The following is a 21,012-nucleotide window of genomic DNA, read 5'->3' on the forward strand; positions in this document are numbered from 1 at the left end:
TTTTTCACATATTGTCCCTTTCATTTCTAAATCTAGAATCAGAAATATAAAAAGGTGATCACTTTGTAAATTATGTAACTGAACTCCTCATGCTTTCATTAAGTTGACATCATCCATAAAAGATTCAATTACTGAGGGGAGGGAAAAAAACAATATGTAGCTTTGCTTCCTGGAATAAGACAACAAAACATCTTGCAAGTACTAAAACTTTAGATCAGTAGGAAGTGTGCAATTTAAAAGCCTATTAATTTTTCCAAGGAACTATGTCTAAATCCACCTTACATTAAGAAAATTCTTTAGCGGAATAAATAATGGTAATTATAACTAATTTCTCCAGCATCTAAGTTAGACTGACATTTTTTTTCAGAGAGGTATTCACAACTTCACAGAAATTTCAGGTTCCATCCAAGATATGTCTCAAATCTTAAAAAAGTGGAAAACTGCATGGCTGATGTACTTCTTTTCTGCTTGGGAATGGGGCACGACAAGTAAATTGAAAGTTATAAGTTAGAATAAGCCCACATGTTTTATTTACCAAGCCTTTTAAGGAACTACTCGCCTCCCCATAATATAATTCTAGTTGACAGCTAGCAAATGAGCTATGACTGCTGGACAAGATCTCTCCCTACCTCTTAGGAATGTGTTACAGTGCCCTTGCCAGCAGAGCTGGGCCTTCCAAGAGGATCAACGTGAAATGGGTTCTAGGGTTAGACTGGGCTTACCTGCTGGATCCCTCACTGGTTCCCAGTGCAAGTCACTGTCTTTCTCTCTGATCCATCCACAAAGCCCATGGTCAAAACTGCAGCTATGTATCAGGACACCTGCAAGGAAATGACCAGAAAGACGAGTAACCCACAAGCACAACAGAAACACACTTGTTAACAAGGCTATCGGGACAAGCCTTGTTATCTGCACTTCAGTAACCCCCCAGAACTTCTCTCCAGATCAAAAGGGAATCACACGAATCCCTTCTCAGCATAATTGTGCCTGGGTGCTCAGCTATAAAAACACAGCATACAAATGTTGCCAATTATGACCTTTTACATCATTTAAAAACATGATTTCCTCATAGTTTATATTAAATGCTAATTAAAAAAAATATATATATATATATACACACATACATACACATGTATACAAACACACACACACACACACATACACTGAGTGGCCAGATTATTATGATCTCTGAATGCCTAATAATCTGGCCACTCAATATATATCCTATATAATAAAAGGCTAATATGCAAATTGTCCCCTTGACTAGGAAGGAGTTCACCAGCAGGTAGGCCAGCCAACCACCAAGTCCCCTCCCCCTGGCCAGGTTGGCCGGACCCCACCCATGCATGAATTCATGCACTGGGTCTCTAACACACACACACACACACACACACACACACACACACACTTCTGAGTGGCCAGATTATTTTACATTCAGAGATCATAATAATCTGGCCACTCAGCAGTGTGTGTGTGTGTGTGTGTGTGTGTGTGTGTGTGTGTAATTTTTTGAAAAGGATAATAATGACTTGTCCTAGACAGTTTGGCTCAGTGGATAAAACATTGGCCTACAGACTGAAGGGTTCTGGGTTGGATTCCAGTTAAGAGCATGCACTTTGGTTGCAGGCTCAATCCCTGATCCTGGTCAGGGCGTGTGCAGGAGGCAACCAATCGATGTGTGTCTCTGCCTGTCTCTCCCCCTCCGTTAGACTCTCTCTAAAAAAATCAATGGAAAAATGTTCTAGGGTGAGGATTAACAAACACAAAACAAAACAAAAAAATGATGACTCAATTACTTGTGCCCAACTGATATTTCAGCAAAGGAAACCAAGTTGAAAAAAAAAAAAGGGATCTATAATTTTCCTAGGTGTAACTTAACAGTCTATAATTTAAAAATTATTTTCATGAAATGGAGGAAAACAATAAAATGTCATTATAACAGTAGTAATATAATATAAGTGTCTTGGGGTGGTAAATACACCATACAATATACAGGTGATATGTTGTAAAATTGTAAACCTGAAACCTATATAATTTTATTAACCAATGTCAGCCCAATAAATTCAATTTTAAATAAAATAAGTATCTACCTGGATCATCCTTTGCTTCATCATCTGCACTGACTCCTCTTTCAATTTCAAATATTTCAAACAAATCATTTGAAGGGTGCCGTGGAACTGTAAGAGAGAGAGTGAGAGAGAGGTTTTGATAAAAGGGCAATGACTTTAACAAGGGGCAGGGGAGAAAGACCCATCTGGAAGGACCCAAAACTTTTCATTATACTCCACGAGAAGATTCAGGAAGTTGGTTCCACAGTGATGTGTACTCTAACATTTACCTGTGTGCAAATAAAAACTGGTTTTCACAAGTTTTTAAATTTCAACACAAAAACACATTCAAAGGTTTTCATCTGGAAAAAAAAAAAACATTTTACTAGTAAAAGAGCTACTAATTTTGAGTAAAATATTCATCTACATGAAATTCAAAATTGTGTCTCTATAAAAGAATCACTGTGAACAGCAGGTTGAGGATGTTCTGATGGACATGCCTGCCAGTGGGGTGAGTGGTTTGGTTTTCTAACCACAGCGCCCACTCCCTTCCATGAGCTCCGCACACTGGTGCCGGTTCATCTGGATCTCTTACTAGGGCCCTGGCTCCTTTAAGACAAAATCCAAAGGCCTTGGTGCAGCATTCACAGCTCCTTCCTCCCACCCTGCCCCACCCCACAGTGCCCAAACATGCCATTCATTTTCAGTCTCTGACTGTCCCCAGCTTGGGAGGCTCTTCCTGCTAATTAACCTGCCACTCTTCCTTCTTCCTTCATCGCCCAGTGTAAATATCTTCCTTCATTGCCCAGTGTAAATACCACTGCCTGGGTGCAAACTTTCATGCCCGGGACAGGACAAATTAATCCCCTGCCCCAGCTCCCACCCTCCTGTAGTTCAGACTCCTCTTTCTACACCTCTATTCCATTTTATAATAGATTTGCAGTTATTTACACACACGTGTGTGCCTGTCCCTCTGCTAATCTCTGAGGTCCTGGAGGACATCAATCACAGCTTATTCATGCGGCATTTCCAGGGCCTGACCTGGTGACGGGCACTCAGTAAGTGTTTACTGACCAAATGGGAAGATCTTGTCAAGAAACCCATGCACTTTGTCAACTCTTCCTCCCTGAAACAAGTGGGACCAGAGCTTAATTCCCACTTTTAAAAACATGGATTCATTTAAATAATTAGTTGTTTGTATAACGTGTGTTTGATTACCACCCATATGCCAAGCGCTGTGGGAGGCCGAGCAGACAGGGAGAAAGGGCTGAGCCAGTTCAACAAGGACCTGGCCCTCATGGAGCCTGCATTCCAATGAGAGAGGCAGACAAACCGGAAGACCAATGAATACCACCATTCTCAGCGCTGAAAGGCGCCAGGAAGGAAAACACCCAATGACATCATGGAGAGTGACAGGTGGGAATGGGGGTGTGGGAATGGGGGTGGTGGTGGAGGGGAATTCTTGACCACAGACCAGAGAATACTCCCTTTTCTTTGACAGAATTTAAATTAATTAGCCCTATTTTTATAAGGCAGGGAGTGAAAGATGTAGAACACCAGGGAACACACATTAGTCAAAAGGGCTCTTCCTATTATTTTTAGCAACAATTTCAAAAATTAATAATCTCATAATATATACACTGATTTTCTAAAAGCTTATTGTTTTGATTTTTTTTCTCTGTTTCAAAATCCAGACAGTAAATCGCCCTCACCTTCTGCCTCACACACTCACATATAAGCAGCCCGTGAAGAATAAAGAAGAGAAGCTAGCTCACAGACAAGCTCTAGGGACACTACCCGATCACCGGTACTCTGGGGTGGGGCAAATGCCCTCCCTCTTGTACACCCAGATGACTGACAGCAATGTCATCCAATTATAGTGTTCCTTTCCTTGTGGAGGCTCTGAGAAGGAGACTGTCCACTAGAAATACTACAGAGTTGTAGGCAATCACAATTCATTTCTCATGACATAGAAAGTTAGAACCATCATTTCTTTGTTCCCTTAATCTTGTTGTAACTTATACAAATTATCGCTGGATTGGAATAGCTCCAATCTTAAGGTACCATATTTTAGGGGCATTCTGATAGTTTGTCAGCTCCCTTTTTTCCAGATGAAGGACTGTCAGATGACAAGAAGTCTAGGTGTATGGGGAGGACCGCTCCAAGGTGTCCTGGTGCAGGAGGACTGCTTTACGAAGGGGGATGAAGGAGGTCCTCTCTGAGGAAGCACCATTGGCATGGAGAGAGGAAGAACATGGAACCTTCCAAGTAAAGTGCTGGAGTAGGAGAAGAGTGAGCATTTCAGGCCTCAAGCACACACACACACACACACACACACACACACACAAAAAAAAAAAGGCGCTTAAAATAGTTGGAGAGAGGTGTTCTCAGTGGCTACAGGATGCTGGGAGACAGAGAAAGCGGCCTGGGATGAGGCAGAAGAGAAAGGAAAGGACCAGATCACACACTTGGAAAACAGCAACCCAGAGAATTAGTCATCCAACAACTTGCTCCATGTCAGATGGTTCATTAGTATCTTCAGCACTGGGTTTCCAAGAGCTATTCAATTCAGCAGCGGCTGAACACACACACCTTTATTTTCATTCACTGGGAAACGTTCCAAGGAATGTAGAGGTGCTAGGCAGCTATTAGTCCTTACAATGGCGGCGCTCTGCTCTGTAACTCTGCCACAGTATTTACCCTCCTTTCTCACACACCGCAGTCTCGACTGCTAAGGGCGTCCCCCAGCTGTGCCAAGAGAAGGTACACTACCCATTCCCTGGTACAGTTTACCGTTTCTGCGAAAATACTAAGTGAAACAAGCAGTGAGGGGGAAAATCGAGCAGTATGATTTTAACTATGGTCAAGAGAAATGAGTGAACAAACCAAAAATTTGGACTAGAAAAAAAATGGTAAAAAATACACCCATATGCTAATCGTAGTGGTCTGATTATTTTTTCTCATTTGTTGGTTTGCAATTCTAAATCTTTAAGGTTGCTTATAAAATGAATTTCTATTATGAAAAAAACTTACCTAAAACATTGAAAGGAAGGATACTTCTATCAGAACACATACAGGCCCGACCCCATGGCAACTGTGTCTGTTACTTGTGTTTTGTCTGCTCAGAGGACTCTGAACAGAATCTTCATACCTGTTGTTAAGTATGAGGGTATGAAATTGAAATGTACTTGTGTAATTTAAATATATTCTTTGATATAGAGAGCTAGTGTAATCACTGCAGAAAAATGTTTATTAAAATAAATGACTAGTCATGCCCCAAAACACAAAGAATAACCAAGAGAGATGCTAATACATGATCTTCCTAATTATCCTTCCCTGCATCATATTAAATATATATAAACAAATATCAACTATTCTCTGTAGCTGAACCATTAATTCTCAAAATCAGAACGTTATGATTTTAGAGATAGAAAAGGATCAGAGAAATCTAACAATACCATTCCTCTAGCATCTTTTCATCCATCCTCCCCCACCCTATTCCATCCAAATGCCAATGCAATCAATTAAGGAAGTGAGCATCCACTGAGCTTCCCCCCCCACCACCCCCCCCCCCTCCAGGCATGGGAGGGAGAAGCCAGGTGGAAAAAGACTTGCTGGGACTGGGTTGAGGGGTCCAGGATGTTTCCCTAATGTCTGGGGAGCCCTGTGGCTGAAAGGATCAGCCACACAAATCATCAGGAAACTTCCTGAAGAGAAAGTCTGATCCACTGTTTTCTATTAAACTTATTTTCCCCAGGAATATGATAATTTTAAGATATAATCTAATTTTAAGATATAATTTTACCCAAAAAGCACTAAGAGTAAGCACAGTGGTCAAAACCGGTTTGGCTCAGTGGTAGAGTGTCAGCCTGCGGACTGAAAGGTCCCGGGTTCAATTCCGGTAAAGGGCATGTACCTTGGTTGTGGGGACATCCCCAGTAGGGGGTGTGCAAGAGGCAGCTGGTCGATGTTTCTCTCTCATCGATGTTTCTAGCTCTCTATCCCTCTCTCCTCTTCTCTGTAAAAAATCAATAAAATATATTAAAAAAAAAAAAAAAAAAGAGTAAGCACAGTGGAGTCAGTGTAAATATTATCATACACACCTCCTCCCATGGCCAGCTCTCTCCCAAAGTGTAACTACAACAAAGTGTAAACCACAGCTAGTAAAGGTAGGTTTGCAAATTCTGTTTAAGTGCTTGGGTGGCTCCCCTGACATGACCCAGGCCGGTTCTGGCATTTTTTGTTGAATTAAAAGGATCAAGATAACAATGTCTGAAATTCTACCCTTGTAGGTTTGGTTCATTGAAGGAGAATGGCGCACATGGAATTTTCCTAATGTTCTGAAGGCTTGTTCTGGAGGCAAAAACTGGGAGTTTCTAGAGACTACAGTATGGGGGTGAATGCCAAGGATTTTATAAGGCAGCGTCCTCTCCCCTCTCCTCTCCTTCCACCTCACCCTACCTTACAGTTTTAAATGACCAGAGAGAAGCAAACAAAAGGATTGGAAATAAGTTTCTAAAACTTCCTTAACCACTTTAGAGAACATTCTTTGCTACCTCCTGATTACAAGAGAAAAAGGAGAGGGTTGCTGGGCTCCACAGAAATAAGTTCTTGTTTGCCAGAGCTTTCATCCCACAGGAAGAATCTAAAAAGTACACAAGACACCTCTGGGGAAAGACACAGCAGAGCTGGGACAGCTAAATCTCTGGTGGAAGGTGGAACGCAGACACAGCGACTCAATAATAAGCCCAGTTTTTGTGATTCGCCTATTTCTCCCTTAAATCAAGTTTCAGAACAACTTCACCACTGCCCCGGAGAACAGGAGCAGGATGTCTGAGAGATGGTTCCTTGTAGGTGTGGCCACACGGATGGTTACACGACTTTTCCAGACAGAGAGTACTTGACAGGTTTTGTGCTCTTTCTCTCTTCTAAGGCAAAAGACCCCTAAAAGTGAGGCTCTGTCAGGACTGAGTCTCGCACACCTGAACCCCAACAGGTCTGCTGGGACCTGGTGCAGCATGATCACCTGGGAGGGGGGGGGTGGTCACAGAAGCCCATGGACTGTGGGAGACAGGGGTCAATGCCCTAGCCAGTGGTCGGCAAACTCATCAGTCAACAGAGCCAAATATCAACAGTACCATGATTAAAATTTCTTCTGAGAGACAAATTTTTTAAACTTAAACTATATAGGTAGGTATAATGTTATTGACTTAATTAGGGTACTCCTAAGCTGGCCTTCGCTAAAAATTTAAGGGGCCAAAGAGCCGCATGTGGTTCGCAAGCCGTAGTTTGCCGACCAGGGCCCTAGGCCAAAATAATCACTTTGAAGGAAGAAAGGGAGCTTTCATTTCTGATATTTGTCATGCCCATCATGTAAATTTCCCTTGTAGCTCTTGTCTCTGAAAAGGCTATTTTGCACAGCGAAGCAGCTGTCTCTAACATTACAACTGTCCAACCAGGTACTATCACACCGAAACAAAACAGGTCGCAGGAAAGGATATATGATGCTGCAACTTTCTATTTTCATTTTGTCTGTTCATCTAATAGCCTGCACTTGCAAATCAACTTGTTTCAAAAGGATCTGGTTAGCCAAAAATAAGATTGAAATTGTAATGAACCATAACAGAAAGCCTCAGAAAAATATAAACATTGAGGGCCAGAACACAAAATGGGGCTGTATTTTTCTGAGGTAAGTAGGCAATGCTATCATTACCATATAAATGAATTCATTTTTTAAAAAAATATATTATTTCTGCCTTTGGTCACAGTTGCCAAGGACTCAATTTATACTTTCCAGAGAGAACTATTTTTTTTTTTTCCCTTCACCAGACGCCATAGGATCCAATTAAAATGCAAATCAAACATCCTGAAAACTTTCAGAATTCGCAGCACCAGATCCTGACCTGTAAACATTGGCAACTCACTCCTTCAAAACACTAGCGGAAATGTCATCTTCAGGGAGATGTCAGGCATCTCCTCGGGGTCTCTGTAGGCCCTTGCTGTTTACTAGAAACCAAACTAGTTTGAAGACCTCTTCACCCCTCTGCAGAAACAATCTTTTTACTCATCGCCACAGAGAATCAGAAAAGAGACCGTATTTCCATGACTGAGAACAATGTGATCACAGCAGCCACATACTCAGATCTGTTGACGGGAAATGAGAGAAAGAACCTGTGCACAGCTTGCAGCAAACCACACTCAGGTAAAAAAAAAAAAGAGACAATCTCCTTTCTCCTGCAGGGCACCTGGAATGTCAGCACATCCTTCTGATTTAGAACAACAGCAACAGTGAGTGTGCTGTGTTCTGTGGCCCCTCATAAGAGCATCTGGTCCGTATTACATTATATACTACTAGAGGCCCGGTGCACACGATTAGTGCACTGCAGGGGGGCGTGGCCTGTAGAGATCGCCCACTGTGGGAGCAGGGTTCATCCCTATGAGCCCAGTGGCTGTGGACCAGCCTTCTGAGTGGCTGCTCCCACTGTGGAAGCTCATTGACCTCCAGGGAGCAGCTCCTGCACTGAGTGTCTGCCCCCTGGTGGTCAGTGCACATCATAGTGACTGGTCGACTGGTCATTCTGGTCGTTCCGCTGTTTGGTCGCTGGGCTTTTATTACATAGAATAATCTTCATCTGCAACACTTTTCTTCTTGACTTTCCATGAGCCAGATGCTGCATGCTACATTTCAGGCATGGTTGTTACATTTTAAACGCCCCACATCTGGCTGATTCTATCTCTATTGAGGACAGAGTTCTGCTGGCCTAGAGCTGCCACTATGGTTCTCTGGGCCCTGCTACGCAAAGTGTGGTCAGCAGTATGACCTGTGAGCTTGCTAGACATGCAGAATCGCAGGTTCTACAACCACACTGGGTGGGTTTTCATTTCCACAGGATCCCATGTTTATTGGGCACACAGTGCAGACTGAGCAGAACTTCCCTAGACAATCCGATGTAGTAAATGTATTGGAGAGATTAGGAATCTACATTTTAGATAAGCATCCTAAGTTACTGTGGTTCAAAGAAGCTATGCCAACAATCAAAAAAATTGCTTCCTGGGCCAAGTGATAATGTATTCCTCGCAGTAATCTGAACTTCTAAGTGAAAACTGGGCATACCTGACACACTTGATGGTATAAAAGAAAAAAGAAAAAAAGAAAAAAAAAGAAAGATTAAAAAAATAGAAGTTAATAAACCTTTCGTGAATTTTTAAGAACACTGTGTTCTAAATAAATTTAGCACGATTAAGAATTAGAACCTACTGGGGTTCTTTCTAAAAACACCCAGCACACTGCTGGAGAGAGCGGGATTTGAGTACCACCAGCCCCTCTGCTGAGGAATTACTGCTTTGAGGAACTGTGACTAATGACAATGGGGACAAAGTGATTAAAAAAACACAGCATATGGATAACAAAAAGACAGTGAAAATTGACCCAAATACCACAAACTGAATAGATGGATGGTTACCGTTTTGGGTCTCTTCTTCCAAACTTTTATATTCATTCAGCTAGGCATAGGTATGCATTTTATACCCCAAAGGGGTCACTTCGTCCCCACTGTCATTAGTCACAGTACCTCAGAGCAGGAATTCCTCAGCAGAGGGGCTGGCGGTACTCAAATCCTGTTCTCTCTCCAGCAGTGTGCTGTGTGTTTTTAGATAGAACCAGTAGGTTCTATCTTTTCACTATACATTTTTATAACATGGGTATTTTCCCAACTCACTAAATATTTTTCAAACAATATCACTACATAATATTTCATTATCTTGCTAGACTAAAATGTATTTTCCCCTATCTTCCTTTACTTCAGATTCTACATAAAGTGTTTCTTCTTGCCTGGGTGGTGTTGCTCAGTTGAGCTTCTGGCCAGAGTGAAGGCTGAGAAGCAGCTCTGGCAGGAGCGAAGTTGGTGCCGGCAGCCAGGAGAAGGAAGGCCCATTCTTGCACGAATCTTCATTCATCAGGCTCTAGTCTATATATATAAAACCCTAATATGCAAGTAGACCAAACAGTGGAACACCCAACATTACAACCAGTCGCTATGATGTGCAATGACCATCACCGGGCATGCGCAGAACATGGTGGGCATCAGCTGCATGGTGGAGCAGATGAGTGGGGGCACCAGACCACTACAGGGCTCCAGTCACTGTCATCAGGGTGAGCCTCTGGTGGTTACTGAAAATTCTTTGTTCCCATGTGCCGTGGTCTCACCAGATGCTCGCACCTGCTGCCTGCAACGGCCCCCTTTGCACCTGCTGCTGGCTCCAGAGTCGCCACTCACACCCACTGCCGGTGCCTGGCCCCGATCACTTGGTACCATCAGCGGGTTTGAGTGGCAGCTGACAGCCCCGATCACCCCTCAGGGCTTCTTCACCTCTCCCTGCTTCTGAGGGGCAATCAGGGCTGGCAGCTGCCTATCGCACCTGCTGCTGGAAACAGCCCCGCTCGCACCCGCAGGTGTGAGCCGGGCTGGCACCATCAGCACCTGGGAACAGTGGGAGTGGGGCTGTTGGCAGACAGGGGACCAGGATGGGAGGAACTGAGTGGGGGCGCAGAGGATGGGCCAAGACCCGCCTCTATGCTCACCGCAGCTTCGCAGCCCATAGTTCCTTTCAAGGTGTATGAATTCATGTACTGGGCCTTTCAATATATAATTTGAAGGTAGGGCTAACAGGATTTCCTTGTAGATTGGATGTTGGTATAAAGAGATTAATTTACTATGACTCTAAGTTCTTTGACTATAGCAACTGTAAGATGAAGGTGCCATATTGTAGGGTGTAAAAGACTGTGTTTGGGATGAAGTTGAGGCACAATTCAACAAATGGGTAGAACATCTGGTTTCATCTAAACTGGAGAGGTTAAATAGGCAGCGATATTCAAGTCTGCAATTTGGGGAGAAGTCTGGGCTAGAGATGTATTCTTGTTATAATTTTTTTTTCTTTCTTATTTCCTCTTAGAATATCTTCACACACACATTATAAAGAAAAACATTGTCTAATAACTTCTGCCATTAAATAAACATACCTTTCAAAGTAAAGAAAAATATAATTGTTAAAGTTTGGGGCTATTTGGAAACTTCCAAACAGTGGCTGTAATTAACATCACCTGAAAATTCATGAAATGAGGACAGCCAGGTTTTATTCCCAGACCTGCGGAGAATAATGGCTTAAGAAAATTAGTATGCCAGAAGTGAAGAAAATATTCAACGAAGAAATGGTGTTGAACTAAAATAGCGATAAGGTTCCTTTATGTTTCCACAGTAAATAAACACCAGTTATTTGTCCTGAACCAAAAACTTGAACACTTTCCTCATTCAGAATACATGCTTCAATCACAAGATAGCAAATTACGTGTCCAAAATACCCTCATTCACACTGACATTCACCAGCAGCTCTAGTCGGAGATGGATCGAGAGGGGATTGTCATCTTTGGCGGAGTGTCCACTGCTCTCTGTGGCATGCAGCAGCCTTGGCCCGGGACCAAGTCCATTCTCTCCCAGGGCCTATCTCTAAGATCACCCTCTCTAGAATGAGTGCTTTCAAACATCACCAGAACTTCATGCTCCCCAGTTTTTATCCTGCTAATTTCTACTGGCGACCTTCAATGTCATTTTAATTCCTATGTGTGTCAGTATGGAGAAGAAAAATGGGAAGAAAAAGAGAGCTTTAAAAAACAGAAAGCATTAGGAGACTCAGAAAGATGTTGATATCCATGTTAGAGTATCTTTTTATATGAAGTAGCCAAGATCTTACAACTCTACCTTAAGCAGCAGAGTAATATAAATACTACAGTCACTTAAGCATCCATGAATAAACATTCCATTGTATGATTACGAAGAGATAAAGAAAAAAACAGAGACAGAAAAAGAGAGACATGAGAGGGAGAAGGAGGGGAGAGAAGAGAGAGAGGAGAAGAGGAAGGAGAAGAAAAGCAAAGAAGGGGAGAGAGAACGAAAGAGAAGGTGGGAGGATAAAAATGGTCAGAAAATGTGCTTTCCAAAAAATAAAATACGTTACTAGATCTACCATCTAATCCCTCTAAAAGTCATATTTATTGTTCAAAGTGTACACAATTTAACAAGTGTATCAGGATTAGAGAATCTCAATTTCATTTAAAAATGACAGTGACCTAGAAGAAAACATTTTATTGATAGTCACATAAAAGTAAAAAAAAAAAAAGCTTTTCTCTTAAAAATATTTATAAATGTCAGTATTCTTTTCACCTGGTAAAAAAAACTGCAAACACGTACAATCTGAAAGGAGCAAAGCTGAGTTCCAAAGGGTGTGGAAAGAGAAGAAACTAATAATGTCAAAAGGAGAAGAGGAGAGAGGAATGAATGCAAAGGTAGCTGGGAATAAACAAAGAGAAGAGTGACAGGAAAATACAGGGAACAAGGTTATAAATTGCAAATTTTGGCTTGGTAATAAAGGAACCTCTTCCTCCTTCAAAACTTGCTTCATTACCAATAGCCTTTATCTCCATGGTTGGCACCACCCTTTACCCAGCCACCTGTTAAAAATCTGGGAGTCTTTAATCTAGCCGGGTCCAGATCTAGTCACCAGCTTACAGCAAACACAAGGGATAGCTGTGCGGTTTTTCTCATCAGTCCCTGGCTTAACCCTCCAGTTTACTGGCAGTTTATTGCATACAATATGCTACTTCCTACCTTTGTGCTTGGCTGTACTGTCCCTGCTAACTATAATGCCTCCAATGATTTTTTGGAGATGACAACTAACACACAAGCAACAAAGTAAGAAATAAACGAGTGGACTGCAACAAACTAAAAAGCTTCTGCACTACAAAAACAACAACAACAACAAACAATCAATAAAAAGACAACTATGAAATGAGAAAAAAAATGTTCAAACTATCCTATCTAATAATAGAGTGGTATGCAAATTAACCATCACTCCACGACAAAATGGCGGCCCCCATAGCCAGAAGATGGCAGTGCCCAGTCCCCTCAGCTCCGCTGCTGGAGTGTCCGGCCTGTCCCCAGGAGCAGCAAGGCTGGATCCATCTCCAGAGGGGTTTTTGATCCGCCCCAGACATGGCAGTCAGAGCCTGGACAGCAGTTAGCCCTGTGGCAGCAGGGAGGCCCCAGGCCCGGCAAACAGAGTAGACAACAGGGCATGAGGACTAATGTGGCAGCGGGGAAGCCCCCAGGCTGAGCAATCAGAGCCCAGACAGCAGGGCTTGGAGGCTTCCTTAGCACAGAGGTGGCAGGAACACCCCCAGGCCCGGTAGACAGAGTCCAGACAGTAGGGCTTGAGGGCTTCCTTAGTGCTGCAGTGGCGGGGAAGTCCCTAGACATGGCAGATAGAGCCCAGACAGCAGAGCATGGAAGCTTTGTTTGCAGGGTGATGGTGGGGGAAGCCCCAGGCCCGGCGGACAGAACCCAGACAGCAGGGCTTGGGGGCTTCCTTAGCAAGGTGGCAGTGGGAACACCCCCAGGTCCACAGACAGAGCCAGGACAGCAGGGCATGGGGACTTTCTTAGTGTGTTGGTGTCCGCGAAGCCCCCAGGCCTGGCAGACAGAGCACACTGCAGGGCACTGGGGCTTCCTTCGCATGGCGCATGGCGAGGCAGGCAGAGAGCAGAGAGCAGGGCATGGGGGCTTCATCTCCATGGCTGCAGCAAAACCTCCAGGCCCCACAGAGAGCAGAGAACCATGGGGAGTGGGCCTAAGCCATCAGTAGGACACCCCCTGAGAGCTCCTGGATTGTAGAGGGTGCAGGTTGGGCTGAGGGACCTCTGGGCACAAATTTCATGCACCAGGCCTATAGTATATCTAATAAGGGGTTAATATCCAAACTATACAGGGAACTCATACAACAACTCACTAGCAAAACAAACAAGCAAACAAACAAAAAACACCCCAAATAATCCAATTAAAAAATGGACAAAAGACCTGAATAGACATTTGTCCAAAGAAGATATATAAATGGCGAATAGGTATGAAAAGATGTTTGACATCACTATTTATTAGGGAAATGCAAACCAAAATCACAAGGAGATATCATCTCACACCTAGCATTAAAAAGACAAGAGATAATAGATGTGGGGGGGGGGGGGGAAAGGAACCCTCATGCACTATTGGTAAGATCATAAATTGTTATAGCCGCTATAGAAAACAGTATGGAGTTTCCTCAAAAAATTCACAATAGAACTACCATATGATCCAAGAATCCTATTTCTGGAAATATATCCAAAGGAAATGAAAACACTCCGTCGTAGGATATTATTTGCACCCCATGTTCATAGCAGCACTATTTACAATATCCAATGAAATAACAAGAAGAAAATTGCACCATTTGCAACACAGATGAATGTTGAGGGCATCGTGTTAAAATAAGCCAGACAAAAGAAAGATAAGAGATGATGGGTGTTAACTAGTTACTGTGGTAGTCATGTCACAATATATATTTCAAACCATTATGTTGTACACCTTAAGCTACTACCATGCTTTATGTCAATTATAGCTCAATAAAACTGAAAAGAAAAAAAAAACACTAAAAAATGTGCGAGCATTTATATGACTTACTGAACACATCGCCTCTGGGCTTCTGAGGATCTGTCTGTATCCTGTTGTCAACTGTAATCTCTCTTGGTGATGTGGTAGCAACTGGTGCTACAGTCGTCAGTCTGATGACTGGTCTTTCCGGCGTTGGTGGTGGTGGAGGAGGCCTTCTGAGTTCTGTGGGAGGCGGTGGGGGTGGGGGTGGGGTCGGCCATGTTGTTGGCTTTGGCGTAGGTCTTGTTGTTGGCTTAGAAGTGGGCCTGTTGGTAATGACAGGAGGAATATATGGTGTCCTCAGAGGCCACCTAGTACTTCCGACATCAGGAATCCAATTACTGTGTCCTCCATCACCCTTTGAAATGGTACCATTTCCCTTCGGTGGATGAATTGGACCTGAAGGTTCAATCATGACTTTCGGAATATCTAAAAGAGTCAAAATATTTAAATTAGTGTGTAACCAAAAAAGTGAAATATCAAATTGTAAAAAACAAGCATATCAAAATATGTGCCAACTAGATTTATTTTTCACATTTAGAATATCCCCCTACTGTAAATCATGCTGTTTTCCAAATAAAAAAAATATGTGCATATATGATATATGATACACATTCATCTGGTGGGTGAAAGCAAAAATTATATTGGTGTTTCTATAATAAAGCTTATTATTTGAAACACAAAAAAAGTTGTGTTTGTAAAGTGGGAACAGATGGCACTCAATGAGATTTTTTAAATGCACAGATGTTCTAAATTTTTAAAATATGAGAAATGTATACATAGAGTCTATATCAAGTGTCCCTATGGTACATGTATATCACAAAATCATATTTAGAATTGTCTAAAGACTAATTTCTCTTCTACACTCTATATAAATTTGATTGATGTAAAACATTTCTATAAAATGCTCTACCTATTATTTTAGTTGATTTTTCTTCCCACTTATTAATTTATATGATTGCTTTTTTAAAAGAAATCTTCAGAGGTCACCAAGATCATCTGTGGAATATTTTTTCTTTATTATCTTCATCAGAAGAAATTAATATTTAATTTGTCTGGTACGATATACTCCTAGGGGAGCATAATCCTTCAAAAATCCTTTAATCCCCATGATTTTATGCCTCAGGATTTTTAGTAAATATTTTACTCCAGAAATTTTAAAATGCATTGTTATTTGACATGTATGCTAAATTATGGACTTTAGTTTGTAAAATTTTCATCTTGGAGGGTATTTTTTTTCATGTTTATCTACTAATGTATTCATACCACATACCGATCATATAAAAACTTAAAAAGCAAAACAGTACTAAAGGTAGAGAAAACACATAAATATGGGAATTTTTTAGAATTAGGAGACATTAAAATGAACCAAAAATGCAGAATATATTCAGATTATCCCATTATCATATTCTAATGCTAACGACAAACATTTACTTCTAATTTTAAGAAAATCAAATTCTCTGGGAGGCCTCTAAAATTTATCAGCTAAAGGGAAGCAACGGAGAAATTTTAGTCAAGCAACTGAATGCTTAGAAAGTATAACTGAGGTCTTTAATTTTTAAAAATACCTGAACAAGTGATTGTTTGTAGAAAGCAGAGACTAATATGACCAGCAATGAAAATTGTACTTTTTTAATCAATTAATCGTGTTCTTCTCCTTCCCCAATAACAGCCCTTGTGCAACCTAATTTCCTGCTGGCATTCAGAGCTGGAAGACCAGTGCTACTCACACACGCAGCTCAGTCCGTCGCCGTGGTATCCATCTTTACATTTGCAAGTGTAGGACCCATGCACGTTGACACAGTGAGCAAAGCTGCTGCACTGGTACTGACCCAGGGAGCACTCATCTATGTCTGCATCATGAAGTGGGGAAAAGAGATGTTTATTTGGGAGGCAAATAGGATGACATGAAAATATAGAGACAGTTTCAAGAACACTTTTCTGCAATGTGAAGGTCCGTGTCAAACTGGCAGATAAACCAAAGAAATAAAGTGCCTGTGCATCCCGCAGTACTGGGGGCTGAACTGGACTCCTGTTTGTTTAGTGCCAGTGGCCTCTCTGCCCCTGGCATCTCAGTCTTCGGCACAATTAAAAGTCCTTCCCACGCCAGAGGAAGAAACAGGGAAAAGCAAAGACCGGGGTTCCTTACCGTGACACTGGTATTTGCCGCCAATGTACATGAGGTCGAAGCCTTTATGGCACTTGCAGATATAACTCCCAAAAGTGTTGACACACTGCCTAAATCTAGGGCAGGAAACTCTTCCAGTAGCACATTCATCAACATCTGAAACATAAGCCAACTGTATTTTAGGAGCATGTTCCGATGAAGTGTATTTTAAAATAAACAACTGCCTGCAAACGGTTGCCTGGCACACAGTGACTCATCGTAGACATTACCCAGCTGTTGGCCCCACAGGCACCATAAATTCCACATCTCCATCTTTCAATTCATCTTCCTCACCCGGGCTGCCCTCCTACTGCAAGGCAACTTAGCACACACGGCACCTGCATCCACCTAGTTGCTTGAACTGAAACATGAGTCATTCTTGACAGCCCTATTCCCCTTAACGCTAAGTCATCAGGCCCACTTAATTCTACCTCTGAAAGACTATTTGAATTTGTCTCCTCGTCTCTTCACCCTCGGCAACTACCCTAGTCCAAGCTACCATCTTCCAGGTCTCCTAATTTGACCTTTTACGGCCAAGCTCACCTCCTCCAAACATTCCCACTCATTTGTCAAAATAATTTTATTACAGCATATAACTGGATTAGTGCTATGCCTAAAGCTCTTCTACTACTTCTACTTGCTTTCTGAATTAAATTCTCATTCCTCACCAGGTCTTTGAAGGCTCTGTAGTAAACGGCCTACCCTCACTGGCTGCAGCTCAAGCCTTTGCCCCTTATGCCCCCACTCTGTATTGAAGCCACACTGGGGTCTTGTTTACTACAGTGCTTGTATTGTTTCCACCTGCTTGGCTGATTCTTCACCTGACCAATGGCCCAGGTCTTACTTCAAGGCTTTCTTTGATTAGTATTTTCTAAAATAGACCCTCTCTGCTTCTCCCTCTCTCAGGTCCTCATATTAACACTTAGTATTGTTTGTAATTTTATTGGATTTAAAGGCCTGGTGCATGAATTCATGCACAGGTGGGGTTCAGCTGGCCCACCCCGATTGGAGCTGATTGGGCCAGGCTGCTGGGGGGAGGGCCCATGGAAGGCTGACCGGCTAGCCCCACCCCCAATTGAGCCAGTTGGTCAACCACAGTGCGTGTTATAGTGACTGTGTTATAGTGACTTGGCATATATATTTGCTTCTTTGCTGTCTGCACCATTAGAATATCAGCTTTGTAAGGACCAAAACCTTGTCAGTTTTTTCCATTACTGTACACCATGAAGTTAGCATAGTGCCTGGAGTATAGAAAGTAATCAATAAATGTCTCTTGAATCACTGAATACTTCCCTTCATTGAGTACTTACTATATGCTAGGTTGCTAATCTCTTTCTTTTTCCCCCCAATATATTTTATTGATTTTTTTACAGAGAGGAAGAAAGAGGGATAGAAAGTTAGAAACATCAATGAGAGAGAATCATCGATCAGCTGCCTCTTGCACACCCTCAACTGGGGATATGCCTGCAACTAAGTTACATGACCTTGACTGGAATCAAACCCAGGACCTTTCAGTCCCAAGGCTGATGCTCCATCCATTGAGCCAAACCGGTTTCGGCTGCTAAGCTCTTTCTATACTTGAGTTCATTTAATCCTTACAATGGTTCTATGAGTCATTACTCCCATTTTAAAGATGACTTTGATTCAATTTCAAAGAAAGAAAGTCTCTTGCCTAAGGTTACATATCAAGTATATGGCAGAGTTGGATTTAAAACCAAAGCCCTGGCTCTTAATCACAATCCTATATTACCTTCCTAATTTAAAGGGGGGAAATCTAAGTCTTAAATACAAAACACAATCTACCCTGTTTCCCTGAAAAAAGACAGTGTCTTATATTAATTTTTTTCTCCCAAAGTTGTGCTAGGTCTTATTTTCAGCGGATGTCTTATCTTTCCATGCTCTAGGTCTTATTTTTGGAGGATGTCTTATTTTCGGGGAAACACGGTAGCACTATCTACCTGTTCAGTTTCATCAGTCATTGCCCCTTACGTTCCAGAAATACTAAGCTCTGTTTCCCTGAACATTATGCTCCTTGAAACTTCAATGCCTTTGCAGATGTAGTTCCCTTTGCCCGAAGCTTTCTCCTGCCCCTCATTTTTACAAAAATAAATAAATAAATAAAAATGTTCCTATGGTCTATTCACAGAGAGGGGTCCTCTTCTGGGACATCTGATATCTTCTAAAGGATGGCTAAGACTTGATGTAAGTAACTTCCTTTTTTCCTTATTCACACCACCTTTCACTTTCTTCCTTTCCCTAGAAAGACTACAGTCAGAGAGGCTTGGCTTTACAACTCACCCACACAGGTCCTTCCATCCGGAGCCAGCTGGAGGCCAGGAGAGGGGCACTGGCACCGTACCTGTCCTTTGATAACGTCACAGCCATATTGACAGTTTGCCATGGAGCACGTCAGGCCACCTGGAATGAGTGTGACCGGCTGACTCAGAGAACACACTCTACATGCGAAACCACTATGTCTTGAACCTGTCCTGAAATCAGCAACACCGACTCAACAATGAAGACAAAAAGCCCTCAATTATTCAACAACCTTCGTCCTCCACGGATCAGGAGGATTAAGAAGTGACTCAGCACTGTTGTCATCTGGGAAAGGCCTCTAATGCATTTGAGGAATTCCAAGACAAATGTAAAGCTTAATCTCATGTAGGTTATCTATGAATTTTTCCAGTGGCCCAAAACAGTGGGAAATTGAGGTTATTTTTCCAGATTATTCATGCTAAGTGCTGTCTTAAGTGAAGCATCCACATAACACATAATTGTGTCAACCTCCCATTAAATTTCTCCAGAGTTGGGCAATGTTAGAGGAGCTGAGCATCACTGTCACATGTGATTTAACATGAACCCACTTCCAAAATGTCTCATGCTAAGTAGGCCATGCTAAATAAAATTAGCGACTTAGAGAGAGACAGTGAATTATAATTAGATAATTTAACTGATAATTCAGTAAAAATAAAAATAAAATCATCGATTGTGGGGTATCCTATACACATACCCTCAATTCAATGTTCAGCCAGCAGAGGTTATGATGGCACCACCCATCTTATAACACATCCAAATGATAGCAGGAAATCTACTTTTATGTTACTGTAATCATTCATTTTTTTCATTTGAAGTAGATTTTAATAAAAGGGACATAACTTAGTCCTTAGACTATGACACTGAAATGTAAAAATGAAGTGATAAGGTATCTGTGAGTCATTTACAACGGAACAAGCTTGATGGATTCTCTACCAGCAAATAGTTTAGAGCCCATCTTTATGGGCAGCACAATGGTCCTGAAATAATCACTGATCCTCCCCTTCTAGCTGGAATAGCTCTAGGCCCAGCATGACGAAAGGGAAAAACATGCTGGGAAAAAAGGTAAGAAAAATACACTTAGTTTTATTCTTCTTCTTCTAAAACCATTTCCAAATCAATTTAACGCTGGCACCCAGGATAAAATAATTCTAGCCATCAACTCTTCTTTTGATTTTTCAATTGCTTAGGGACACATACAAACACACACTCCCATTCTTTCTGGGAGGCCACCTTCGTTCTCACACTACCCGAGCACAACATGAAGGAAGTCAAGCCCAAAGCACTTGTAAAACAATTAAGATTCTTGACATACTTGAGCAGGACCCGTCCGGCATCAGCATGTACCCGTTGAGACAGTAGCACTTGTAGCTGCCGTAAGTGTTCATACACCTGTGCTTGCAGGGCCGCGGCTTCAGGCCACACTCATTCAGATCTGAAAAGAGTGGAAGTTGAAGCAGAAAAATCACAAATTGTCCGCACAAATGTAAAACATTGAAAATACTTCTCTATATTGACAAAATGAAGAAAAGTAGGTCAAGCTATGATAACCGGTCATTTACATACTAGTAAGTCAGAGCCTGGTCACACTGTCTTAATCTTTAATGCAGGCTACACTAGGGACAACCAAGAGTTTCCTACCCGGGGTGACTGAAAGCCTTGTAACAATGAGGGGCTGTGTGAATTCCTGGAGCTGGCATTATACAGGACATGTGACTCCGTCCTCTGTGGAGTATATTGTGCCTACCTCATTGTCCCTAGAAACAGCAGCATACCGACTCCTCATGGTGCTCTGTCATCTGTCTGACCTCAATAGCCTCACAAAGTCTGGCGTTTACTACTGGAGTCACTCTTGACAACGTGTTCTTCCGATATCAATTTATTCCCCTCTTTGTTTATAAAAGATATGAGAAAGTATCCGGATTCTAACAGTAGACTGCTTTGAACTTCCCAAAAGAAAGCAAAGTTTCTAGAT

The 21,012-nt window shown here is 42.1% G+C and overlaps 1 protein-coding gene across 4 annotated transcripts in view; it reads right to left on the reverse strand.

The window, feature by feature from the left end:
• The window catches only part of NPNT (nephronectin), an 81,852-nt gene that overhangs the window by 12,309 nt on the left and 48,531 nt on the right, over positions 1 to 21,012 (reverse strand). For all 4 annotated transcript variants that reach the window (XM_084872305.1, XM_084872306.1, XM_084872307.1 and 1 more), the window contains 7 exons: positions 20,353 to 20,472; positions 19,023 to 19,142; positions 16,707 to 16,841; positions 16,288 to 16,410; positions 14,588 to 14,986; positions 2,091 to 2,177; positions 723 to 821 (listed from right to left, as the gene is read on the reverse strand). In XM_084872305.1, coding sequence (XP_084728431.1) covers positions 723 to 821; positions 2,091 to 2,177; positions 14,588 to 14,986; positions 16,288 to 16,410; positions 16,707 to 16,841; positions 19,023 to 19,142; positions 20,353 to 20,472 — 1,083 coding nt within the window. The remainder of the gene's footprint in view (positions 1 to 722; positions 822 to 2,090; positions 2,178 to 14,587; positions 14,987 to 16,287; positions 16,411 to 16,706; positions 16,842 to 19,022; positions 19,143 to 20,352; positions 20,473 to 21,012) is intronic.

The sequence above is a fragment of the Pipistrellus hanaki genome (genome assembly GCF_964339955.1).
Source record: "Pipistrellus hanaki genome assembly, chromosome: 1".
Taxonomy (NCBI): domain Eukaryota; kingdom Metazoa; phylum Chordata; class Mammalia; order Chiroptera; family Vespertilionidae; genus Pipistrellus; species Pipistrellus hanaki.